Genomic DNA, 25,396 nt, shown 5'->3' on the forward strand with positions numbered 1-25,396 from the left:
GGAGAGAATAACGTTTGATTCAACATTGGGCAAATGCCCATTAATGAGGACATCTAAGACCAGAGAAACAGGTTCAGTTGGGCCAGAAGCACTTCCCTTTGTGGGTGGGGGTGGACGATGTCATGGCACAGTGACATGGTATTAGCCAACTGTCGTGAGGCAGGTTCGAGAGCTGATACGGGAAGGGGCTGGGGAGCCCCTTGAGGTAATCTACAACCACCAACCTTCCCTACAGTTAGAACTGTGTTACAGCTCTAGAACTGCACTTGAGGGAAACTCGGTATTGGGGGTACAGACCCCAGAACTTCTGTTCAACTTTAATTCAATTCATCCACCAGGTCTTGAGCACCTACTATAGGTCCCCACATTGTACCGGGTACATAGAGATGATAAAGCGATGACTAAAACATTGACCGTGCCTTAAGGAGGCTGTTCCTTAGGAGGGGGTCTTCTTAGATTATAGGGATTGATCGATTTGCATGCCTCCCTTTGCTGCTAACTAAGACAAAGGAGAAAGAGCCCCAAGTGTTACTACTCTGTCTCATGAATTATATTTCCAAGGCAATAAAATTTGAAGATAGCAATTAGTTAACCATTATGAAGACAAATCTGCAAATATTTCTCTTACTGTGGTGACATTTAAAATGCTTCCTGCTCTACCAGTCAATTGGATTTTTTCCCCCATCTTCTCATAATGGCTAATTGCTAAGCAATTGATTGAATCCCCTTTGTTACTACATAATTACTAAGTTGGCCCAAACAGCTGCCCTGACCATTTCTCAGTCTGCTCATTTTGGTCACCTAAAGGGCGGGTTTGGGGTGGGAATGTTCTTATTTGGTTAATCTCCTTGCAAATTATCGATCTGATTGCTTAATGTAGTGATTCAGAGCAAAGGTTCAAAGGGCAGGAAAGCTTAAGTGATCCTCGGGGAAGGTTTGCTAACCTGCCCAAGCCTCAGTATTTTGCCTGTAATATGGAGAGAGTAAGAATCCACCCGCAAGGATTTGGGGAGGGTCGCATGAGATATGACATTCTCAGTGTTCAGCGCCCCTGGGGCATCATCTTGTAATAAATCAGAGGTGCTCGCGTTTCCTCTAGGCTGATGCAGGAGCAGTCTTAGGGGAACTTGGTCAAAATTCTTAAATGCTCTGTGACTCAGGTCCCCATTCTGTAAAATGGGGATGATAAAGCCACCTGCTTCATAGAGTTTATCTGACGATAAAAAGACATGGAAAGGCGGGGCTCCTGGGTGGCACTCTCAGCTAACCTCCGCTCTTGATTTCAGCTCAGGTCGTGATCTTAGGGTCATGAGATTGAGCCCCATGGTGGGCTCTATGCTCAGCAGGGGGCCTGCTTCTCTCTCTGTGTCTCTCTCTCTCCCCTCCCCCACTGACATGTGTGCTCATGCTTGCTCTCTCTCCCTCTGAAATCTTTAAAAAAGAGAAAGAGAGAAAAGCATATGGATTAAGATGAAGGTCAAAAGGGCTGGGGAAGACACCGGAAGCCCCAAGCCCCAAGCCCCAAGCCCCACCCCCATCCGCCCTGGCTTCTCGGTTGTTGAGTTACTGACCGCACCTGGCGCCGCGCTCAGGTGGGAACGCTTCCCCCGGCTCCAAACCCTTGGAACCGAAGCTGCGGGTAGGAGCGTGGCGTCCTGGGCTTCCGCGGCGTTCGTCCTTCGCCCGTGTGTGCTCGCAGGTAACTGCCCGGTGTGCAGTACATGTCGGGCTGGCGCTGGGGGTTCGTGTCTGTGCAGAACGGGGGGGAGAAGGGGAACACGGGGTCTCCCTCCCGGAGCTGTTGGGAGCTGGGGCCGTTGGAAGAATTGCTCGGAATGATCCCGGTGCTTTTTGGACTGTGCTGGCTATTATCACAAGATGAGACCTTCCTTCCGGCGCTTTGCGGGATTCTAACTCTCTCCCCATAAAAAAAAGAACATCGCGCTCTGAGAAAAGTAATTTCCCCAGAGCCGTGTCCGAAGAAGGAATGCGAACGGGGGCGGCGGAAGGAGCCGAGTTCCCGCGGCTCGTTGCCCGGACTCACATTCGGCTGCTCCGTGGCGCGGTCTTTGCCCGCGAGCTGGAAATGCGGGGGCTGCGCGGGTGTGCGTGGTGCGGCGCCTGAGCCGGCCCCGTGGCGGAGTCTTGGAAAGTCCAGAGGACTTGGGTCTCTAGTTGACCCAACATGCGTACGCCAGGGCAGTGTTGCCCCGACAAGGGCCCAGTAAGGGTGGTTCGGCTGAGAACTGCGTGAGATACAGAGAAACGGTGTGTCCGAGGGGAGGTCTGATGCTCCCTGCAGGGTTGTTTTATTTTTAATTAAATTTATTTATTTTCAGCATAACAGTATTCATTATTTTTGCACCACACCCAGTGCTCCATGCAATCCGTGCTCTCTATAATACCCACCACCTGGTACCCCGACCTCCCACCCCCCACCCCTTCAAAGCCCTCAGATTGTTTTTCAGAGTCCATAGTCTCCATGATTCACCTCCCCTTCCAATTTCCCCCAACTCCCTTCTCCTCTCTAACTCCCCTTGTCCTCCATGCTATTTGTTATGCTGCACAAATAAGTGAAACCATATGATAATTGACTCTCTCTGCTTGACTTATTTCACTCAGCATAACCTCTTCCAGTCCCGTCCATGTTGCTACAAAAGTTGGGTATTCATCCTTTCTGATGGAGGCATAATACTCCATAGTGTATATGGACCACATCTTCCTTATCCATTTGTCCGTTGAAGGGCGTCTTGGTTCTTTCCGCAGTTTGGCGACCGTGGCCATTGCTGCTATAAACATTGGGGTACAGATGGCCCTTCTTTTCACGACATCTGTATCTTTGGGGTAAATACCCAGGAGTGCAATTGCAGGATTTAAATGGTGCACGTGCCTTTAACCCCCAAAGCACAGAAATTATTGTTTAAAAGAACACTGAAACTGTGTATTTTTTAGTGGGATAGTTGGCCAAGATGGAGGCTTCCGTGGGGGATATAAGCAGAGTATGGTGTCAGGAGGCACATATCTAGCTGTCTGACTCTCTTGGGGAGCTGAGTGTTTCTGCCTGGACAGGAGCCGCTGTGACCTGGACTGTTGCCAGCGTCCAGGGAAATGTGGAAGTTATGCTCGAAGGAAAGCTGTCAGGGTGTTCTCGGTAGTGGCTACCTTGCTAACAGATGATTCTGACGCATCCCACATGCCGTCTCTTTGCCTACCTTATGTCTATTTTAATATTTAAACAACCGTCCTAGGGGATATGATCCCCATTTTACAGTGGGAGGAGCCGAGGGTTGGAGACACTCGTAATCTCTGACACATGCCATTACGAGGCTGAGTGAGAACTTGAACCGCCGCCCCCAGCTCTACCTTGCTAGCTGTGCTCTCTGAACCCCGCACACGGGCACAGGACAAGGATTGTCGGTATTCTCTTACTCCGCATGGCGGGGTGGGAGAGCTCTACCTTTTTTGGAGCCGACCCCGGGTTCTCTGAGGGACAGAGGGTATGAGACTGCGTTCCCAGTGGCAGCACGCAGGGTCTCCCAGAGACCTTTCCCCGCAATCCCCACACTCCATTTATTTGTGGAAGAGTGTCATGCAGAAACAGCGCTTCACCTGACAGTAACAAAAAATGAAAAAACAAGCGAACAGAGAGCTTCAGGGTGCCTATCTTTGGCACTTGATTGCTTCATTGCTGTGTCTGCTTCTCACTTAAATCACTGGCTCCTTTTCTCTCTTGCTCCCCATCCTCACTGAAGGGCGGTAGAAGCAGAAGTCGACCTGGCATCAGACCAGCCTTGCTTTGCTTGACACTTCTTGGAAAATTCAGTCCAGCTGTGTAGTGTTCAACTTCCTCCTCTATGAGATGGGGCTAGCGATGCCTCTTTAGAGTAAGGAACTACTACAATAATACAAGAGAAGCCTCTAGCAAGTTGTCTGTCCCAAAGCAGACACTTAACTAATATCAATCTCTCTCTGATTTGACCTTTGCTCCCATAAGATGGGGAGGGAGAATCTGAAAGAATCATATATTTCCATTAGACATGCTGTCATTCGGGGATGCCTGGGTGGCTCAGTTGATTAAGCATCAGACTCTTGACTTTGGCTCAGGTCATGATCTTGGGACCATGCGATCGAGTCTTGATTTGGGCTCTGCTTTAGGTACGGAGCCTGCTTAAGATTCTCTCTCTCCCTCCCCCTCTGCCTCTCCCTGCTCTTAAAAAGAGAGAGAGAGAGAGAGAGAGAGAGAGAGAGAGAGAAGAAGAAGAAAAAGAAAGAAAGAAAACACGGTCCTTCACACAAGGACTATTTTTTCTGCATCTCAGCATTTATAGTTTTTATGATTCTCCACCTTACAGTCCTCCAGGATACCTGATCCCGACATCTGACAGTGTGAAGATCAGTTAGATCAGTTTTTTGTTTTGTTTTGTTTTGTTTTGTTTCTAAATAACATGATGTTGGCAAAGCCCAGGAGGCCCTGGGCTTTCCTTTCTCCTGGCTGTAGCCCTTGCCATATTCAAGTGCACCCCAACATGGCCACAGAGGTCACCTCTATCCTGAGTTCTCAGAAGAGCCTTGGCTTTTAGGACTCAAAATTCGAGGATGACCACACTTGCTCTTAGTAGTGAAGATCCAGAATAGTTTTAAGAGCAAAATGACTGCATAGAAATGAAAACCACATTGTTTTCCTGTCTCTGCATGGATCCTCCACTTCCACTAGAGAAAAAGGAGAACACCCAATTATGAAGGATGGAAGCATAAAAGGAACCCTGTCAGCCCTCCCAAACTGTCATTGATCACTCCAACGGGCACGCATTGCTCACCTCCCATTCAGGACCGTCTCCTATAACGGACGTTTTCATGGCCAAACAACAAAGAGATGGATTGAGCTGGCCAGTTTGTCTGTCTCCCTTTCTTGGGTGAAAATAAGATGAATTACTAAATCCTTTTTCTTTAGGATGAAAAGAGAATTAAAACAAAAAGAATGTTTTAGCAGCAAATAGCTATCCTGGAGTAGATGAAGTAGGAATTGAACTTACTTACCTGCCTTCACCAGAGAGTCGGAAGGAGTAGCAGAGAGCAGGTGGGCGGCAACACTCTGGGGGGATTCGGGCTAGAGTCCGCCAATCGGGGATTGCAGTCATGGTGATTTCAGGAGGCGTGATTGCTGTGTTACTCGCTGTCCCACAATCTGCTTTTTCTTCATTCATGACCATCTCTCTCTCCCACTTTGATGTTCAAACCCCTAACAAAATGGAATTTTAAAGCTAATGGTAATACTTTCCACATATGGGTGAAAACATGTGAAGGAATATCCAAGTAGAAATAACTGTATGAGCATTCTTTCTCTTTGTTGGAGCAATCCCACCTTTGGGAGTCTATCCAAAGGAAATAATCCAAATGCATAGTCTGTTTTTGGAGAAAGATGTAGTTGCTAGCTTTGTTCACAGTATTCCTTACTTAGAAGAGTCAAGCATCCACTATCATTGAGGTGATAAATGATGGCATATCTACTATAAAATATTGGGTGGCCATTAATAGGGAGCTAGTGATAATAAGGAAAAGGCTCATGATATATGTGAATATGTGTAGACAGATAGATGGATTGATGGATTGATGTTTTAAGGCAACTCTTATCAAAATCCCTGCAAGGTTTTCTGTAGGCATAGACAAGCTTATTGTAAAATTTATGTGGAAAGACACAGGCCCCAGGATAGCTTAACAGTCTTGAAGAAGAAGGATTATTAAGGCAGGGTGGGGCGAATCACTCTGCCTGATGTGAAGACCAGATAGCTGCAGAAGTCAAGACAGTGTGGTGCAGCAGAGGAAGATGGGTAGATCAGTGGGAGAGAATAAAAAACCTGGAAATAGCTCCACACTAATATGCTCAACTGATTCTCAAGAGAGAGAGACAAAAGCAATTTCATGGAGGAGGGTTAGGTCCTCCCATGGATAGTGCAGGAGCACTTGCACGTCTGTAATCAAAAGTGAACCTGAACTTGAACCTTATACCTTATACAAAGGTTAGCTCAAAATGCATTGTCGATGTAAATGTAAACTGTGGAACCATGAAGCATTTAGGAACAAATGGGAGAAAGCTCAGGGATTCAAGGCCAGGCAAAGAGTTCTTAGACTCAACAGAAAAGGTGAGATTCCTAAAAGGAAAATTTGATTAGGTGAACCTTATCAAAACTTAAACTTTTATCAAGGAAAAATATTATTAAAAGGATGAAAAAGGGGTGCCTCGGTGGCTCAGTGGGTCAAGCCTCTGGGATGGAGCCCTGTATTGGGAATCTCTGCTCAGCAAGGAGCCTGCTTCCCCTTCTCTCTCTGCCTGCCTCTCTGCCTATTCATGATGTTTCTCTCTGTCAAATAAATAAATAAAATCTTAAAAAAAAATGAAAAAAGCTACAAATTGGGAAGAGACACTGACAAACTGTGTATCTGACAAAGGATTTATATGTGCAGAACAGGAAAAACTGTCAAAATTCAGCAGCAAAAATCCCCAGCCAACCTTACTAGAAAATGGGCAAAAGACATGAACAGACATTCCACCAAAGAGGACCTATGGATGGCAAGTGAGCACATAAAAAGATGTTTAACCTCAACACCCATGAGGGAAATACAAATTAAAACCACAAAGCTATCAGTGCGTATCTGTTAAGATGGTTAAAAAAAAAAAATAAGCAGAGTCACTACAGTCAATGCTGATGAGGACATGGGAAACCGCATCTCTCAGAGACTACTTGGTGGGGATGCTGAATGCTACAACCATGCTGGAAACCAGTCTGGCAATTTCTTGTAAAACTAAGGGTGCAGTTGCCCCAAGACACAATAACTGCACTTCTGAACTTGTATCCCAGAGAAATGAAAGCTATGTCAACCCAAAAACCTGTACTTACATATCCATAGCAGCTTTATCTGTAATTGCCAAAATACGAGAAACAACCCAGATGGCCTTCAATGGAACATCCATACCATGGAATTCCACTCAGCAACAAAATGAATGAATTCTTGAGACACAACTTGGAAGAATCTCCAGGAAATTATGCTGAGTGGAAAAGAAGCCAATCCTGAAGGCTACATACTGTATGATTTCATTTATGTGGCATTTTCTCAATGAGAGAATTATGGGAATGGAGAACATGTGATTGGTTGCCAGGATCTAGCGATGTGGGGGAAGGGTGGTATATTGGAGAGAGGAGGGAATGGTTATAAAATGATAACAGGGGTCATTGTGATGACGGAACTGTTTAGTAGCTCGATGGTGGTGGTAAATTCAGCCTATACGTGTGACAACATTGCATAAAACGAGATACATGCACACACACAAATGCGTACAAGTAAAACTGGGGAAATCTGAACAGAATCCATGGATTGCAGCAATGTCAGTATCCCAACTATCATATTGTACTACAGTTATACAAAATGGTGGCACTGGGGGAAACTGGGTAAAAGGAATTTCTTGTAACTGCATGTGACTCTACGATTATCTCAAGATAAAAAAAATTAGAAACGTATTTAGGCAATGGTATGCATTTAAAAGACGAGGAAAGGGGAACATGGGTGGCCTGGTTGCTTAAGTGTCCAACTCTTGATTTCAGCTCAGGTCATGATCCTACATCAGGTTCCATGCCCAGTGGGGCGTCTGCTGGAGATTCTTTCTCTCGCTCTCTGCCCCTTCCCCTACTTGCCCTCTCTCTCTATCATTCTAAAAATAAATAAATAAATAATCTTTTTTTTTTTTTTTTAAAGACTGGAGGGAAGTCATCGATATCTTAAAATAGTTACAACATCCAGCACCCTGCTGGGACATGGAGCACATTGTTCCTCTAGCATCTACTTCAGTTTGTTTTCCGGATTTTACCTAGTGTACATGTGTCAGTTTTGTAGAGGGGATAAAAGTACCCCTGATTTTTTATTTGGAAAAAAAAAAAAAAAACCCTTCATCACCAACTGCAACAACTTACAGTCCTATTTCCAGCTTATTCTGAAACCATCTCCATCTTCCTTCTTCTCCTGCCACCCAAGTGTAAAGGGAGAGCGTGCATATGTACACACACTACACACACAGACACACAGCATTATGACCTGTGAGAATAGATCGGTTGGGAACTCAGTGCTCAAAACTCAACATTAACAGATCGCCGCTAATGATGCACGAACCATTGTTAGCCGTGAGGGACGTCTGCCCCCGAGGCTGGTAAGTAGGATGCCTTGTTGTGGCTTCCATTTGTGATTCACAGCCCAAGTCCAGTGTAGAGACAGAAGGTACAGCCTGATGGATAATAAAAGGGCAGAGATATAGACAAAGAAAATAATGAGAAAGCGATTATTTAGCCACCTATTTCACCCTCTCCACCTCACCGGGTAGCCCCCATCCTTTGGTGCACACGTAATTTGAAGAACCCAGAGCATATGATTGGTAGTAATCAAATAAATTCATAGGATGGGAACAGGGCTCAGGAGCCTATAAAAGATTCAAGTCCTACTTCCCCTTAGGAGAGAGGTATCCAACCAGTATTAATATTTTAGAAATACTAGAAGGTAGAAGAGGAGCCATTATTCATCCCTAGCACCTCCATGGTACTAAAATTAAATAATGGATTTTTTTTAAAGACAGAATTGCTAGAGTTGTGGAACTATAAAAAATATTCCTCTCTTGGGGATGTTGCATTTTTTGCTTTTATCTTTTCTTCTCCTCTTGAGAACATTTTGATTTACTTCTGTGATAAGCTTATAACAACTAAGGAACTTGGGAGGCGGGATGAGCTAGACTGGGAGGGAGGGGGGTGAGGCAGCTGACAAATGAGCCTGTGTAAATTTGTTTGGCTTCGAGTCAGAAAGCTCCAGGACTGTGCATGCATTCATTTCCCACTGCAGAGCATGTGTGTCCGCACATATGGGCTGAGGCCGTGGGCCCTGTAATAGTGTGAGCTTGGGGTCTGAGCACACTTCCCAGAAGCCCTGGGAAGAAGACCCAGCTCACCCCTTCCTCGTTCAGCAAAAGCCTTGAAACCCCCAGCACTGCTCCTTGAGGAGGCATCTGGTCTACCGGTGAAGAATTGTGCAGCCAGGAGTTGGCATCGTACCAGCATGTGCAGCTTTGGATCGACTCAGCTGGTCTCTGAGGTCTCCGTGTCTGGCTCTGCCCCCAGAACTAGCTGTGTAACCCAGTTGGACACATGACTTCACTCTCCTGACTCACTTTCCCTACCTCTGCAGTCGAGCAATAGAAATAACACTAACTACCTGGCAAAAGATGCGTGAAGCTTTAGCTTGGTGCCTGACGTTTATAAGACCTCAGTGAAAGCTGTTATTATCTAGGATGCAGCTTGAGGGCTTTAAAAAATCCTCCTAATTATAAAATTACTCTTCCTGATATTGACATGTTGCTGTGTTTGGATATGCTCAGATGTAATTGTTAGTATTTGTGGAGTGCCACCTGTGTGCCAACCACAGTACCCAGAGCTCACCAGGACCTCAGGAGCTCAGAGCTCTCAACCCCACTGAACTGAAGAAGAAACTGATGTTCACAGGGGTGAAAGGTTCCCTCAAGGTCAAACCCAAGGACAATATAAGCTGACCCGAAAACATTTTCTAAACCACTACACTGCCGAAGCAAGACTGGTGGATATTGCTCGGCTCCCAGAGATATGGAGTCTGGGGGACGGAGGAGAACCCTTGCCCTCCAGTGGGTCGAGTGGCTGAGCTGGGTCTGAACAGAGATCCCTGGGCGGTGCCTCAGTCCTCACTGGCCTCATGCAGCGCTGATCCACACCTGTTCGGGGCTGCCTCAAGCTTCAGACTCAAGGGACTCTCACAGCGAGGAGTGAGAAACAGCCTCAGAGTCGATCTGATACTGGTCACCTGCACAGCACCTGTACCAGCGGGGGGTGCGAGCTTGGACACCACAGTGACGGGCTCCTCCAGCACAAAAAAGCCGATGCCATCAGCTACTGCTCTCCAACCTCAGAATGTTCCTCTTAAGTTGAAATCTGTCTGTTCAGCAACTTGTCTTCATTGACCTTCCTGAAACAGCAAGACTAAGCCGATTTCCTCTTCAGCAGGTCTTTAGGTGATGCCCAGAACTATGCCTCCTGCCCCCCTTTCTATGTTTCTAATCACTTTTGGGATCTCACTGTGTTAATCTTACATAAAACAGACCACACTGGAGGTCTGGAGGGCTCAGTTTGTTAAGCGTCTGACTCCTGATTTTGGCTCAGGTCATGGTCTCAAGGTCCTGGGATGGGGCCCAACATTAGGCTCCACACTGGGCATGGAACCCGCTTAGGATTCTCCCCCTCTCTCTCCCTCTGCCCCTCCCCCCACTTGCACACACACACTCTCTCTCTCAAATGAATGAATATATCTTTAAAAAAAAAAAAAAAAGAAAAAAGAAAGAACAGACTACCTTGCTTCTCCCTCAAATACATGCTTTCCTCCAGGGTCCCTACCTCACATAACTCACCATACAACATGACCTGTTATGGAGTAATCACCTACTACAAGGCCGCTATTGGGCAATTTTGTTTACCCATGGCTGTTTTAAAGGGTTGGTTGGCATATCTTGAGAGGAACGAAACCCATACACACCCCCCACCAAGAGCCTTCCATTTGTTGTGCATCTTTTGAAACCCATCACCAAAGTCTTTATTTACTCATAATTTGTATGATCCTCCCTTGTTGGTCTTCCCTGAGAAGAACCATAGTTTTAGAAAGATGTTTACCCAAGTTGATCCCCATGCATCCAGCTCCCTATTAATCTTCAGGGAGCATACTGCTCTACTCTGAAAAAAATGTGCCTTTCACTGGGATCATTTAATTTAGGGCAGGCCACTCAAAATGACTCTCTTGGGAGCATACCAGAGTATCTCATAACTCAAGCCCAAGATGCAAAGATAGTCCTTATCAGAAATTGATAAGCCATTTTGAAATCAAGATAGCTATGGAAGCTCATTGATTTGTGCATTTATTTCCTTTCCTTTCTGACAACGTGGTCTCTCATTTCAGTTTCTATTTATATAGCCTCTTTATTTATTAAAAAATAGTTAAGTGTCTCCTATGCACCCTGCACTGTTCACAGCCATGAACAAAAGAAAAGTCCCTGATAACATGGAGCCTATATTTTAATGGTAAATAGAGATTATAAACAGGCAAGTTCGTCGGGTGATGATGGGCTCTGGGAAGATAAACAAGACAGGGTAATGAACATAGAGAATGATGTTGGAAGGGAAGCCACTATTTTTTTTTAATAAGATAGTCCTAGAAGTCCTCACTGAATAGATGAATGTAATTAGAGAATTCAGGGACAGTGAAGGAATGAGCTATACAGAGAGATACTTGGTAATACTCTGGTGAATTAAAGCCATTTACTAGACACCATTGGGAAAGGGGACTGTGATATTTTGGTAGGAAGTATAATTTAAAAGACCAAGTATGAGGCATAAGATTAAGTAATACTGGAGAGGATAATTCATCATCTAGGGCTTGAACCTAACCAGCTTCGTATACACACAAGCATTCATTGCACTCTCTTTCTGTTTTCCAGGTAGACTATTTTCTTCGTCAAGGTCCACACTTACGGCCCAACAGGGTCTCCCCAAAATGGTACATTTGGCTTTTACACTGATAAGACTTTCAGAGCCTGTAGCCCTTACTTAGCTAGCTGACTCAGTCTCTCCCTGTCCCAATACGAGGCTTCCCAAAGAGATGATCTGATTGGCCAGGCTCTGGTTTTGGATAGGAGCCTCTGGGTCAGAGAACCCAAGGGCTGAAACAGGGTAGACCCAAGCAAGGCAGTGTGGGGGAGACGGCAGCCAAACAGAATGGGAGGATGAGTGAACCCGGCAACAGATGAGGTTGAACACAGAGGCAGGGAGGGCTTGTAAAGAGCCTTGAATGCATGACCGAAGGAGCCTGAGTTTTCTCTGAAAGTGATGGCATGAGGGCCCTTGAAAGATTTTCATCTCGCATGACCCGATTTCGAGAGAGAGAGTAGCTGCTTCAGGGAATGAGGAACTTTGAAGTCCTTCTAACCAAGGTACACACAAGGCAGAATAGAGTATCAGGATTTCGACTGAGAATGATTGAAATTTTATTTATGTTTGACACTGCTTGTGTTTCCAAGCATCAGAGTTAACACTAAAATTTGTCCTGAATTATAAGAATAATAAGAATAAGTGTTGAAACTCTCAGTAAAAAGGCAGCCAACATGCATTTCCAGGGAGAAATTGTTCAATTGTTCGTGTTTATTACTTCCAAACGGGAATAGCTCCAGGTTCATAATGCTGATTTTGTTCCATTGCTTTCTCTGAACTGTGGTTCAGATGAGTGTATAAATATTTGGTTTAATATTTCTTTGGGAACTGTAAAAATCTGAAGTGATGGAAGGGAGAGGAACAGAGCAATGGTGAGGAAGGAAAGTTGGTAAGAGATTAAGTGTGTATATTTCAACAGTGCCCAAGGGCATGATTAATTTATTATCCTCTTAGATGGCAGAATGCATGCAGAAACCTCCAAATTACACCATTACTATGACAAAGCTAAGAGGATGTGAGAAGGTAAAGATATTCCTGCCAGGAACTTGATGTATGGGGAACAGGGTTGACCCACTGGATACATATAAATCTGGGAATGGCGACTTGAAAGTCCCTAATCTTGGCTCTGCCACTGGCATAAGGCCTGAGATGAACATCTCTGCTCTCAGCCTTCACGGGGTGGGCATGTCACCAGGAGGCCAGACTGGAGCATTGTCAGCAGCGCCAGGCTCTGAACCTTTGTTGATTCTACTTCTGGGCTGTTTCCACTCAACCCAGCACACATTGCTTAGTTAGCCATATGGAGTCAGGCTTAAAACCATGGGCTCTGGATACTTGGATTCAAATCCAAAGTTGTTTCCTAGCTTGACTTTGCCAAGGTGCATGGGACTCAGTTTACTTCTCTATAAAGTGAAGATTAATGTCAGTACCTATTCCATAGAGCTGTTGTAAGGAATAAATAGAACTAATGTTTAGAATAGAGCGTGGCAAAGAGTTCGTGTTCCATATAAAGTAGTTCCGTCATTGTCCTCTTCCTCCTCCTCCTCACCACCATTATCATCATTTAGTAGCTATAGAAAGAACAGCTGCATCATTGAACATTCTAGGTATTTAAGTATTGCATGTCTCTCAGATCATTTACTCACCATATTCCTTTTAGGATGGGCATTATTGCCCCCATTTTGCAGAGGATGGGCATGAGGTTCAGAGAGGCCATTTTGCTTACAAAAGTCCACATGGCTCATGAGCTCTGAGCTGGGATGCAGACACATCCTACCTATCTTCCTTACCTATCTAGTTGGGATAGGTTAGGTTTTGCTGTAGTGACAAACAATCCCCAATTTCAGTTGATCAAAGTACCAGAGGTTTAGTTAAGCTCTGGGTCCTTTGAGGGTCAAGTGGAGGCTGTGCCCCTCGTCACCACCATTCTTTCCTTGGGATCTAGGTGGATGAAGTCACCAGTATCTGGACAATTGCTGGTCACATGCAGAAAGCAAAAAGAACACGGATAAGCACACCATAGGTCTGAAACTTTTGCTCAGAATTAGCTGAAGTGACACATGTCACTTTCACTCGTACTTCATTGGTCAAAGCAAGTCGTAATGCCACAATCAACGTCAAATGTCTGGGGAAATACAGTCTTACTATGTGCCCGGAAGGAGGGGAGCCAGAAGAACACAGCCTCAGCGATTGAGGCTTGTAAGTCACCCATAAATAGAATAGACTGCAGGTATAGAAGATCTAGAGTTTTTACCGGGGATTTCAGGGGCCATCTTAATTTTCAGTAGCATAACAAGAATCAAGGTCAAGGAAAATGTTTTGCTTATACCCTTGGACAATAGAGGGTGCAAAAGTGTGATACTAATGGGCAGCGAATGGACTTTGGGTCCAGACAAGAAAGGCACAATGACTGAATGTTCCAAAAATGACCCTCTTTCACTGATCTGCTCTAGCATCTTCCAGCCCATGTGTGATGTTGTATAATCTAGACTTCAGGGACTGCCTACGAGCATGAGCCCCTGAGGATGGCAAGGACTCTAGGGCTCATAAAGGGTCAATAAATGCTTTAAATGGAAGAAGAGGAGGTAGAGGGACAGTGGGTGTTAGAGGAAGGAAACGTCTTTCCAAAAGTCACAGGAGAGAAGGGAACCCTGAGGCTAAGAGAATGGCGGTGTGAGTTTGGTGTCTATTACTAACAAACGTACACTGAGTTCTTGCAGCGAGAACAGCATTGTGCCAATTACAGATTTAGACATGCAGAGGCACACAATGTTTTGCCTTTTTGCAACTGGTTTATTTCACTCAGTATAATGTCGAGTTTCTTCCGTATTGTAGCATGTGTCAGAATTCCCTTCCTTTTTAAGACTGAGTAATACTCCATGTTATGGCTATGCCGCCTTGCTTTATCCACTCATCCACCGTTGGACGCTTGTGTTGCTGACACATCTCGGCTACCATGAATAGTGCTATAGAAAACTCACTCTTTCCATGTGTCCGTGGACCGTTTAGCAAAGATGATAGCGTATGTAGCCACTGATAATTTTTTTAAAACCTCTAAAGTAGAAATTTCATAACTCACATTATTGTATAAGTTGGAAATAATTAAACTATTGTCAATGCTCATAAATTAAGAAATAGTCTCATAAAAGAATTCTACAGCCTAGAAAAAAATACCCTCAAAAGTATAAACTGTCAGAAAGTAATGCCAGAAAGTTGCCCACCAGTTGACCCTGAACACTCCGGAACTCAGCACAAGCTGAACTTAGACATGATCTTAAATGTCTTTGTTATAAAAGAAGATGGACAAAGTCGGTGTGATGATGGGACTAATAGGTGACGCGTAAGGACAGTGGATTCAGTCGTCCACTCATCTTGTGTTCCTTCTCAAGGGCACCACCCTGCCCTTAACCTTAGTGACCCCCATGACGCAACAGGCACCCTTCAAAGGTGGTGAGCACAGCCAGCCCCAACTAGAATGAGAACCCCGAGAGTATATGGAGGGTCTGTGGCTATCATCTACCTTCCATAGGTTGCCCGGGCGTTGGGTCAGTGTTTCTGCACCAGGGGATTGGGGCTCTTGGCCTTGGGTTTTCCCTAGTTCTCCTCATTAATTTGTAACCTAGTGGCTGAAGGTAGTTGAGCAGCACCAGGGGGAGGGAAGGGCATGGATCTAACAGCTGCCCAGACCGCTGATGAGCCAAGTTCAAAGGCATGTCAAGGACTAAACCACAGCTGGGAATTAATTAGTGCTTACAGATCACCTTAGGGAACCAATCTAATGATAAAACAAGTGCCTTCTAATAACTATAGAAGGCAGTAAGTGGGGTTTTTTTTCCTATTTAGCATGGAACGGGCAACATCTTCAAAATCAGTGTGTACATGAAGCTACAGTAATTCCTCTCATGTGTTTAAAAAAGGGATTACCAAAAATATTCTAAGGGTGAAGGAAAAAATACCCCAACCTCCATCCTCCAAAGATCTGTACTGTTCACACATGACTTTTTCTCTTTGGTGATTTGGGGGGTGGGGGGAGGGAGTGAATTATTTTTTAATTGTTCAGCCTTTTGATCATATTGTGTGTGTGTGTGTGTGAGTGTGTGTGTACATATAGTATTCTATCTTTTGAAAATAAATGTCTCCTGATTTTCTAAATAGAGAAGAATTAGAAGCATCACTTTAGTTGGCTATGACAGGGAAGGAGCCCCAGTGCACTGGTCTTGGAAATGCTTTGCCAGCAAGCACAATGTCTACTCAGACAAGGTTTCCACACAAGGGGACATTTGCAGATTATTAGGACAGGGAGGACTCTAAGTCCCCTCATGACTCCTAGGCATTAGCCTTGCCTAGGAAGTTAACTCTCGGCCTTTTGGCTAAGATCAAGTGATTTGTAAAAAGAGAAATGAAAAGGTTTAATGTTGCCCAGGTAAAGTGACCACATTTTCTTAAAAAAGGTTAGGACAACAGACCTTATTTTTAATATGTGGGTTTGGGCTTATGAGCACTTTGGGATCGTATAAACACATGCAGATAAAGTTTTCCTTCTTTACTCAAAGCTTTCATCAAGTATTGTCTGTGTTCCAGACCCAGGAAATTTTGAGAAAAAGAAACAAATAGCCCAGGTGATAGTCACCACCACCAACAAAGAGGCCATGTACTGTCTTTGCTGTAAGAGACCTCGCTGGTGAGCAGGGCTAGGCTCCCAGGATGAGGCCGGGTCCTCAGGGAGCAGGGCGGGGAAGGTCAAGAGGAGCTTCAGTAAGTGGGTGACCCATGGTGCTGAGTCCGGGAAGATGGGGGGGCGGGAGTCCAGCTGCCCTAGGTGCAAAGAAAGTCAGCAAAATTCAAAAGGCCTATGGTTGGTTGTCACCAAAGTTAGCATTGTAGAATCAAGTGCAGACCCATCCAGGAGGCCCCTGAGACTTGACCCTGGGAACGACAGGGAGCCATGGTGTCCTAGTCTGGGAACTGTCACGGCGAGATACGTGGTTCTATTTTAGAATGGGTGTTCTGGTTGCAGTTAGAGCAGGAGATAAGAAGAAAAGAAATCAGACACTTGCAGGCCGGTGAGGAGGTGACTGTCACATTGATTTACCTACTCGGTTTGCAAGTGTCACCGCCCTGCGTACCGTTCTAGATCCTTAGGAACAGGCGGGAGTCTCTAGTAGAGATCTGAGTTCAAGCATAGATGCAGGAGGTCGGGGCGGAAGCTCTTCATTAGACATGGTGTGCAAACCTTGGTGACTTGTCTTATTTGTATATGGAATACATTTTCCATGGGGGAGAACACTGCTATCAGTACAATGAAGGAAAACTCTGAACCCTCCCAAAAGTTTGCATGTAAACTTTTTTTTTTTTTACAGCTATCAATTTCTTTATTTTCAGAAAAACAGTATTCATTATTTTTTCACCACACCCAGTGCTCCATGCAATCCGTGCCCTCTATAATACCCACCACCTGGTACCCCAACCTCCCACCCACCCCCCCGCCACTTCAGAAAGGATGAATACCCAACTTTTGTAGCAACATGGACGGGACTGGAAGAGATTATGCTGAGTGAAATAAGTCATGCATGTAAACTTTTTTAATTGTATCCCAGCCACATTGAATATAAAAAAAAATTTTTAGGATAACTTAAATAGGAGGATCCTACTCATGTAAAAACATTCAAAACTGCTGTATATTCTATGAATGAGTATGAATTCATGGCAGAATACCTTAAAACTACACCCAACCAGAGACAGAGGCAGGAACAGGACTTAAGGGATTCAGAGGAGGGGGGGCCTGCTAGTCTGTAAGAAATATGCAGCAGGACCGTCCTTTGCAATTCTGATCAAGGAATCACTGCCTCAGTGTTTCTTGCCCCTCCGTGGGTGCAGAGGACCCAGGTTTCAGCTGTGCCAGGCCACCCAGTTAGTGGGCGTGCTGGCCACCCCATGGCCACCCGGGAAGTCCCTTGACCCAGGTAGAAGCAAGATGCCCGTGGGCTTCCTCACATGCATGGCCAGGCTGTTGGCATCCAGGCCCAGTGCATTTTCATCGTTTGTTATGTTTTGTTTTGTTTTTTTCCATTCAAACTCAGAGGATAAGTAAGTAAGGAGGGAAAAAAAATTCCCACTGTGAAAAGAAGTGCTGAATTAACAAAGACCAATAGGAAAGAGCCGCTAATTGTGAAGCCGCACTTGGGATAATGGGCATTAACAGCTGCGTGGAGAGCAGAGACTCACCGCAGGATTTGCTCGGACCAGAAGGCTGCCTGGATCTCTTAAGTCCCATCACATTAACCAAAAACAACACAAGGACCCACCCCACCCCCAGGGCCAGAAGCATGGAGTAGCACAGGGTAGTTTTCAGAGTCCACCGCAGTGTAGATAAAGCTGTCCAGAAATAAAGCCCGCACAGGGGAGCTCTGATGCGTGGCTGAGGGCCTCCTCGGGTTTGTGGCCATTGCACACCTGCCGTCTCCCCAGATCAGTGAGGCTGGGGTGGGCTGGGGTCCCTCTGAAGCCCCACCTAGGGAGCCAGAAGCCGGAGACATGGAGGGCGATTGCCACATCTAAAACCAGCTAGGACCCCTGGCTTTTCCAGGGAACACAGCCCGCAACCCGTGTTTCCCCTCGGAGGTTTCTCCAAACCTTGGAGTGTTTGAATGTGTTGGGGATGTCAGTCTTGGGGAAGTAGCAGCTCTGCTTTACTGATACTCCAGAAAACAGGTCTTTAAAAGAGCTCCCCATAGTGTCATAGTTTAAAATAGGTCTCCAGAGGAGTAGCCAACAGACCCCGCCTCTTGTCCGCAGAAAGCTCCCGACAGTAGCAGTGGAAGCCAGTGCCAGTTATAAGGAGTGTGGAAGGCACCGAAAGCTGCCTAAATCAGCGGTCCCCAAACGGGGGTGTGATCAGAATTAGTAGGGGGCTTGTTAAAGCCCATATGGCCAGGCCCCATCCCCAGGGTTCCTGATACAGGAGCCCTGGGTGGGGGGGGGGAGAATTTGCATTCCTAACAGGGCGACGCCCATGCTGGTCCAGGGGACCACATCTTGAGACATGTCCCTGGGCTGGTGGCCCCTTCGTGCTCATTAGCCTGGGAGTGCCATGCTTGGTGTGGCTGTGGGCGCTCCTTCAAAGTGGACACGGTTCTGAGGAGCAGCAGGCAGTCAGTAGATCTGTCCAGAGGCCAGCCTTTACAAATGGAAATATCGAGAGAGAGGAGTCACGCAGCATGAAGCCTTGGTGCGGGGAGGAACAGTGGCTCCGGGGGGGTTTCTGGGCGCAGCATTCAGTGCTCCAGGGGCACACGGAGAAATGGGAGGGCGGCTGTGTGTGTCCCAGCAGAGCCTGCGGGACCGGCTCCCACTGCGTGCCTTCCGGAAAGTCTGGGGTGCCCTACTCTCAGCCCTTTTTGAGCCGGGAAGGGTCCTGACCCGAGATCCAAGCATGGAAGACTTTCCCCTGGCAGGTCTTCACCGGTGCGCGGTGTCTGGTCCACAGAAGGGGTGTGAAGTCCACTTGTGGGAACCCCACAGCTCATGTAGATTTGCCATGTTCGTTTCCCATCACACTGTCTCCTGACTTAATATGGCCTTTGGAGAGAACCTGCCTACTTTATGTGTGCTCTGGGCAGCAAGAAGAAGAGGTTTGAACCATAGTTGGGCTGAAGCGGTAAGAGTGGGGAGGAAGGGACGGTAATCAGGGAGGCGACAAAGAAGGCAGACTTGGGTCAGTGGCCCCTTCCCACAGTAAACCTGTTTCCAGAGCACTTCTCTTCTCAAACCAGAGATGTCGGTGGGTCTCGTGTTTTAAAAGGAAATTTGTTCTCTTAGAAAGGATTCATTTTTAGTATTATGGTTAAGATGCTTTTTTATGCCTCGAAGTCTCAGTATTACCCCATGACCAAGAAGGTGTGCTGGTATGATTTTTCTCGTGATTATTACTCTCAGGATGGCAATCGTTAGCTACAATTCATTGATCCCTTCTGTGTGCCAAGAAGTGCGCTTTGCACACACTAGCTCATTAAAACTCAACAACTCTGGGACATAAGTGGTGGTATCCTCATTTTATAGATGAGGCATTGGAGAGCCACGAAGGCAAAGAACCATATTGCAGGTCCCAGAGCTGACCGCCGGCCCAGCTAGCACTAAGGCCTCTGTTTGTCTGAACAGTGGTGTTTTATAGTAAACAGATATTGGGACTGGTTCCTGCTGTATACCAGGCCCTAAGCCAGGCGCTGGGATCCCGGGGTGATCCCAATATGCTGAGGCTGATGACCTCGTGGAGCTCCCAAGCAGGAGGGAGTGGGTCATGGGGAGAATGCCAGTTGGATTAAATCAAGTCAAGCAGTGATTAAAAACTCTTTTCATCAAAGGATACCACATGCTTTATTTTTAGTCTTACTTTAGATGATATTTTATGTTAATCTTAAAAATGCAAACAGAGATAATTGGTGTTTAATCAAAACTCTCAATGTATTTAAGTAAAATTTTAAATCAGGAGAGAGAAAAAAAAAGAGAGAGAGAGAAACACCATTGCTCTATGGATCTGTGTTGGGCTCTGACGCAACTGGTCACAGCAAAGGAACCTGGGCAGGGGGTCACGCTGCCTTATGCACCACTGCCACCGCGTGGCAGAGGCTGGAATTGCAGGCATGGCGACCCCAGCAATGGTCTCCGAAGGAGGCTGATTCCACCAGAAGGTGGCCCATTTCCTGTGCTGTCCCCCAGACACCCTCCAGGCACGGGTGACAGTGCTCTTTCCAATAGATCCCTGGTCATTTGCAAATTGGTTACAGCTGGATCAGCATCAGTTTTCACTTAGGTCCCTTCCTGAATATCTACTGTGGTCATGACCTTTCAATTATTAACATTGGGGAAAAAACTGTGATCATCGAATTCACGTTCACAGATATTGAGGATAAAGGGACATTATGTATACACGAATCCTTGGGCAAACTCTCGAACCAATGTGTACAAATACTGGTTCTCTCTTTAGCTAGGAATCGTCAAACACTATTTAAAAAAAAAAAAAAAAAAAGCATAGTTTGGGGGGAAAAAAAAACCACCATAGTCTGGCTCCTCATTACCCTTCCCCCTCACTCAAACCATGCTATCTGACTCCCAGTTTCTGGAGTTGTGTGGGCGCTCTCTCGCCCGCCTGCTGCCTGTGCATGTGCTGTCCCCCCTGCCTGGAACTATCTTCCTCTGTCTTATCATCTGAATTCTCTTCAGATTGTCAGATCAAGCCTGACAACCCGTAGGGAATGATCTTAAATGGAGAAGTGTCCACGTTGCATAGCAATATCCCTATAGAAACAGAGGGTGGGTTCTGGCTCGGGTCTTCATGTCCTCAGTTGCTGTGACCCTGGCCTCCTGGCACCGTGTCTCAATGGCCTCATCCATTAAGTACAAATGATAGTGTCCCCATACCAACAGCGTGGTTGTGAGGATTTGTCTTCTTCTTTTTTTTTTTTTTTACTGTGTAAATTTGTGTTCGATGCTTCCTGAACATCATGCCTTCTACCCAGAAGCAGTGGTCCAGCTGGCATTGTTGATGACTGAGTCTTGTAAATAGTTAGAACTTGGCTCAGTGCCCTCCCACTACAAGATTGCCCACTTGTTTTTTTTTTGTTTGTTTGTTTTTTGTTTTTTCCCCATTGTCTATTTGGTCTTGCTTACAGGAAAAAAAAATTAAAAAAAAAAATCTTTCTAAGAGTAACAAGAAAAATGTCCAGTCTTGAATGTCCTGGAGTGATTTTCCTCCTAGATCGATCCCTACCTGTCTGTCCCCCTTTCCCCATGCTGGTAAGCTTCCCCAGCTGTAAGCTGCAAAGATTTGCATGTCAGGATGAAAGGGGTTAAGCAATGATGCTATTTTCGGTGATGCTGTTTTAGTTAATTTCATCCGGCCCTCTGTGTTGGCACCTGTGGTTAGGGGACTGGTCACAGAATTGTGAAAATGTGCTTTCTCTGTGTTTTCCAGCCAGAGTCTTAAGTGTCGCTCTGTTTCTCTGACCAGGTAGTCGATAGTGACAGGCCGGAAGGGTCCAGGTTCCGGCTCACTGGAAAGGGAGTGGATCAAGAGCCTAAAGGAATTTTCAGAATCAATGAGAACACGGGTAGCGTCTCCGTGACACGGACCTTGGACAGAGAAGCGATCGCTACTTACCAAGTAAGTGTTCCTCAAGTGCCCACCCTCGCTGTGGACGTGGTGCTCTTCCAAGACTTTTGTCTTCCCACTGAGCTCGTTATTAACGTGCTTCCGCAGACCCGGCGCTGTGCGGCTCGAGTGTGTCTCTCTGGGAGCCGAGTGGCATTGAGCCCCAACAGGGTAACGGGGGGCCCCTTTCTCATCAACAGAGCCTGCAAGCCTCTGTGAGACTTGGGGCACTGTAGCCCAAGAAGGGGGATGCTTGGGAGATCTCAGAGGAGGTCAGAACGGTGAGGGCAGCTTTGGCTTTCAAAAAACTCGCGCAATTATGAATACCAGGTAAATGGGATGGTTGTACTTTTAGAAATCGATCTTAAGGAGATAGGGAGGAATTTAGATTTTTGTGCGATGCTGTTATAGCTAGACAGGATCCTTAAAATGGAACCAGTTTTGCTAAATATTCGGCAATGGGGTAGTGGTTCGATTATGGCATAATTTTGCAAGGAAGTTCTGTACAACCATTTCAAGTACTTTCGAAGAAGGTCCAGTTACATGGGAGAAGTTCAAGTTACTGAGCTGTGTGATCTAGGGCAATGCATTTACCGTCTCTGATCTTACAATTCTCACCCAGGAAACAGAATAATAGCATTAGCGCCTCCAAAGACTGTCAAAACTAAAACTGCTAGCTTTGACCAACTTAGAGTTGTTCATCAGTGAGTAAAATAGAGCCTGGTCTGCAGCTTGGAGCTTCTCATATTTTTTCCTTAATATGAAGCCATATAGGGTCACAGCAATTAAAAACATAATTTTGCACATGGCCATATTTGCTACTTTTGGATGATGTTGTTGGGTCCCCAATATTGGGTCTCCGAATAATGGGTCTGATTAAAGGAGTGAGACTGATACAAAGCGAAAGTCCAGCAAAGCTTTATTTCGCGCCAAGCATCAAGAATCAAACCAACCATCAAACAGACCAGTCGGGGCTGCCCCTTACAGAGAAGAAGACCCCTCTCTGTTTCACAGACTAGCTTTTATAGAGCAAAGGCCGAGTGGTTGGGCCTGGCCACACACAGGTGGCCAATGAGATTGTAACACACACAGTAACCTCCACAGTGATGCTAGGCGACCAATTGAATTACAATTTACCCTAGTAGACATTTGAACCAGCCCATCACCTTGGTCAGAATTGGTGCCCAAAAGGTTCCCAAAGGACGGGGCCCATACTCCTTGGTAGCTAGGAGACAGTATGCGCCCCCACTGATTGAATACCTGCCCCTGACCCACCCTTGTATTTGGGCTTTTTTTTACCTAGGGCTGGTTTCTGGGACTTAATTTTTTAAGTACCTTCCCCTAGGCTGGGGGGCAGGGTCAATTTCAGTTTTACAACAAAATGGCAGTTCAATTGGGGTGGGGTTGCTCTGGCTGAATAGTCCCTTACAATGTCACAGATCAGCTATGGGAACTTGGGCAAGGGGTCGGTCTCAACTTTCTCATCTGTAAAATGGAAAGGATAATAATACTGATCTTACAGGATTTTGGTGGATGGAAGGAGTTAATACGTGCCAAGCCTTTAGAATGATGCCAGAGACATGGCGAGCGCTCTGCGATCTTACCACAGGAACAAGGGTGCAGCCCAGCCTGCCCAGGTCAAGCACAAGCTTTCCATGGGTGATCTCGAGTTTATGTTATAGTTTCATAGCATTTTGATTACTTAATCCATTCATTTTTTTCCCCCACATATATACTTGGCTGAGAACCTACGGAAGGCAGCTCTCCCTCCGAGATGTTAGGGGAATTGGGTGGGAAACCCAGACACACCAGGTTCCCAGCCTTCGTGTAGCTTTTGTTTCTACGCCAAGGATTTGTTTCACAAGAAACTCCTTTCAACTTCTCGCCCCGCCGCATGGGTGATCTGCAGGGGCCCGGAGCCTCGTTCCCCATAAGGCTTGGGATACCTCCCCGCCCCATGCACAGGGCTGCACGTGCCCAGTAGAGAGATGCTGGTCCTGGTGGGAACGCAGGGTCTTAACAACAGCACAGGGGTACCGCAGCCCAGCAGCAGCCTGGCCCAGAGCCACTGTCCACTAGCCTCAAGGGTCTGGTTTCTCCTCTGGCTTGCTCCTCCATTAGTCTTTGTCCCGTTTCTTTCCTGTCCTTGCTGAGGAATGTCCCCATCACCCTCAGTCTGGTTCTCCTGTTTCCGGATTTACTGGATTACTCTAGTTAATATTCTTTGGGCGCAGGATTGTCGGAACTCCTGTCCATTTCAAGCACCTATTTAGAAAGAACCTACTGTCCTAACAGCAGTCAGACCCATTGTGTTCATGGTGGTTGGTGGCAAACCAGCTCCCCTCTGGCAAGCCATAAGCTCTGAGAAGCAGCGAGCCTGTGGGCGAATGAATTTCCATCATAATCGCTCCATTGTTGGTGTTGTTTACTTCAAAGTTAAGCTCTCCTCACGTGCAAGTCAACTGCTACTTGCTATTTCCCAAGCTCAACAGGAAAGCATTCAAAACTAAGCCTTGGGGATTTGCACAATAAGAAATAACCTAGGATAATTGGTCCTTGGGCCCCCGAATTTTTATCATCATTAAAGCTACTGTTTATTGAACACTATGGGGCTGATACTGCGCTAAACACTTCTCACACACTCTCTTATTTAACTCCTTTCACCCAGGAGACTTAAGAGGTAGATGTTAACACCATTTTACAGATAAGCAAATAACTGTGAAATAACTTTTGTAAGGTCTTGGAGCTGGCCTGTGTAGAATCTGGGGTCCATAACCACTTCGCCCCACCTCCAAAGCCCTGAGCTTCCAACTGCTAAGAAACACCCCTTCCAGTTTTACCTTCAGTCACAATCAGATACCTGTTCCGCAGGTCCCCAGCCTTCCTTGCCAGGAACTCCCCTTCCTGGGACTGGAAAGCGGGTGCGATTGGCTAGATGATGGATGTCGTCCTAAATACCATCTTTGTCCATGACCCACTGCCACCCGCCCACTCTCCCTATCCCAGTCCCCAAAGGACTTCCCAAGCTTCTGACCCAAAGTGGCACCTGATAAAATAATTTAGCTCTTGCAGTATTGGAAGCTGACATATTAATGCAAAGCCTCCTGAAATATTACTCATTATTATGCATTTTGCCAGCATTTGAGTGATTTGTGAACTCTTCATTGGAATAAAGTACTGTAAATGATTCATGAATGACCAAGTTTATGAAATTCTATAAAAATATTAGCAGGTGGTAATGATTCCCTCACACTGTGAATATAATCTGCCGGCTGCGAATATGTCAATATGGCAGGACAGGAAGAGAGTGGGGGACAGAGTCTGTCGGGCAGGTCGGGGGCCAATGGACGGTCCGGGCTTCCAAAACTGGAAGCAAGGCCAACGTAGTGGGCAGGTGTGAGCGGGAGCTCTTCCCCTGGTTCTGTTGTCCACCATTGGGAGACATACCAGGGACTGGGGAGGTCAGGCTGGAGACAAGAAGAGAGAGAATTAACATTTACGGGGCACCCGTGAGGTGCCCAAGAGCTCTCTAGAGTACTAGATACGCTAACCTACGAAACAGGTTTATCATCTTGCCTTTATGGATGTGTTCGCTGAGGGCCAGGGTAGTTCCCAAGATGCATTATTGTTATTAATGTTGCTGTTGATGTTGATTGAACATTTACAACGCGCCGAGGCTCCGTGCTCAATACCTAAATGATGTTCTCATTTAGTT

General features: G+C 46.1%; 1 protein-coding gene across 2 annotated transcripts in view; it reads left to right on the forward strand.

Annotated features, from left to right (window-relative positions):
• Positions 1–25,396, forward strand: part of CDH13 (cadherin 13) — a 1,398,954-nt gene that overhangs the window by 913,367 nt on the left and 460,191 nt on the right. For both annotated transcript variants that reach the window (XM_032325075.1, XM_032325076.1), the window contains one exon: positions 21,541–21,693. In XM_032325075.1, coding sequence (XP_032180966.1) covers positions 21,541–21,693 — 153 coding nt within the window. The remainder of the gene's footprint in view (positions 1–21,540; positions 21,694–25,396) is intronic.

This window comes from Mustela erminea, chromosome 19 (assembly GCF_009829155.1).
Source record: "Mustela erminea isolate mMusErm1 chromosome 19, mMusErm1.Pri, whole genome shotgun sequence".
Classification (NCBI taxonomy): Eukaryota; Metazoa; Chordata; class Mammalia; order Carnivora; family Mustelidae; genus Mustela; species Mustela erminea.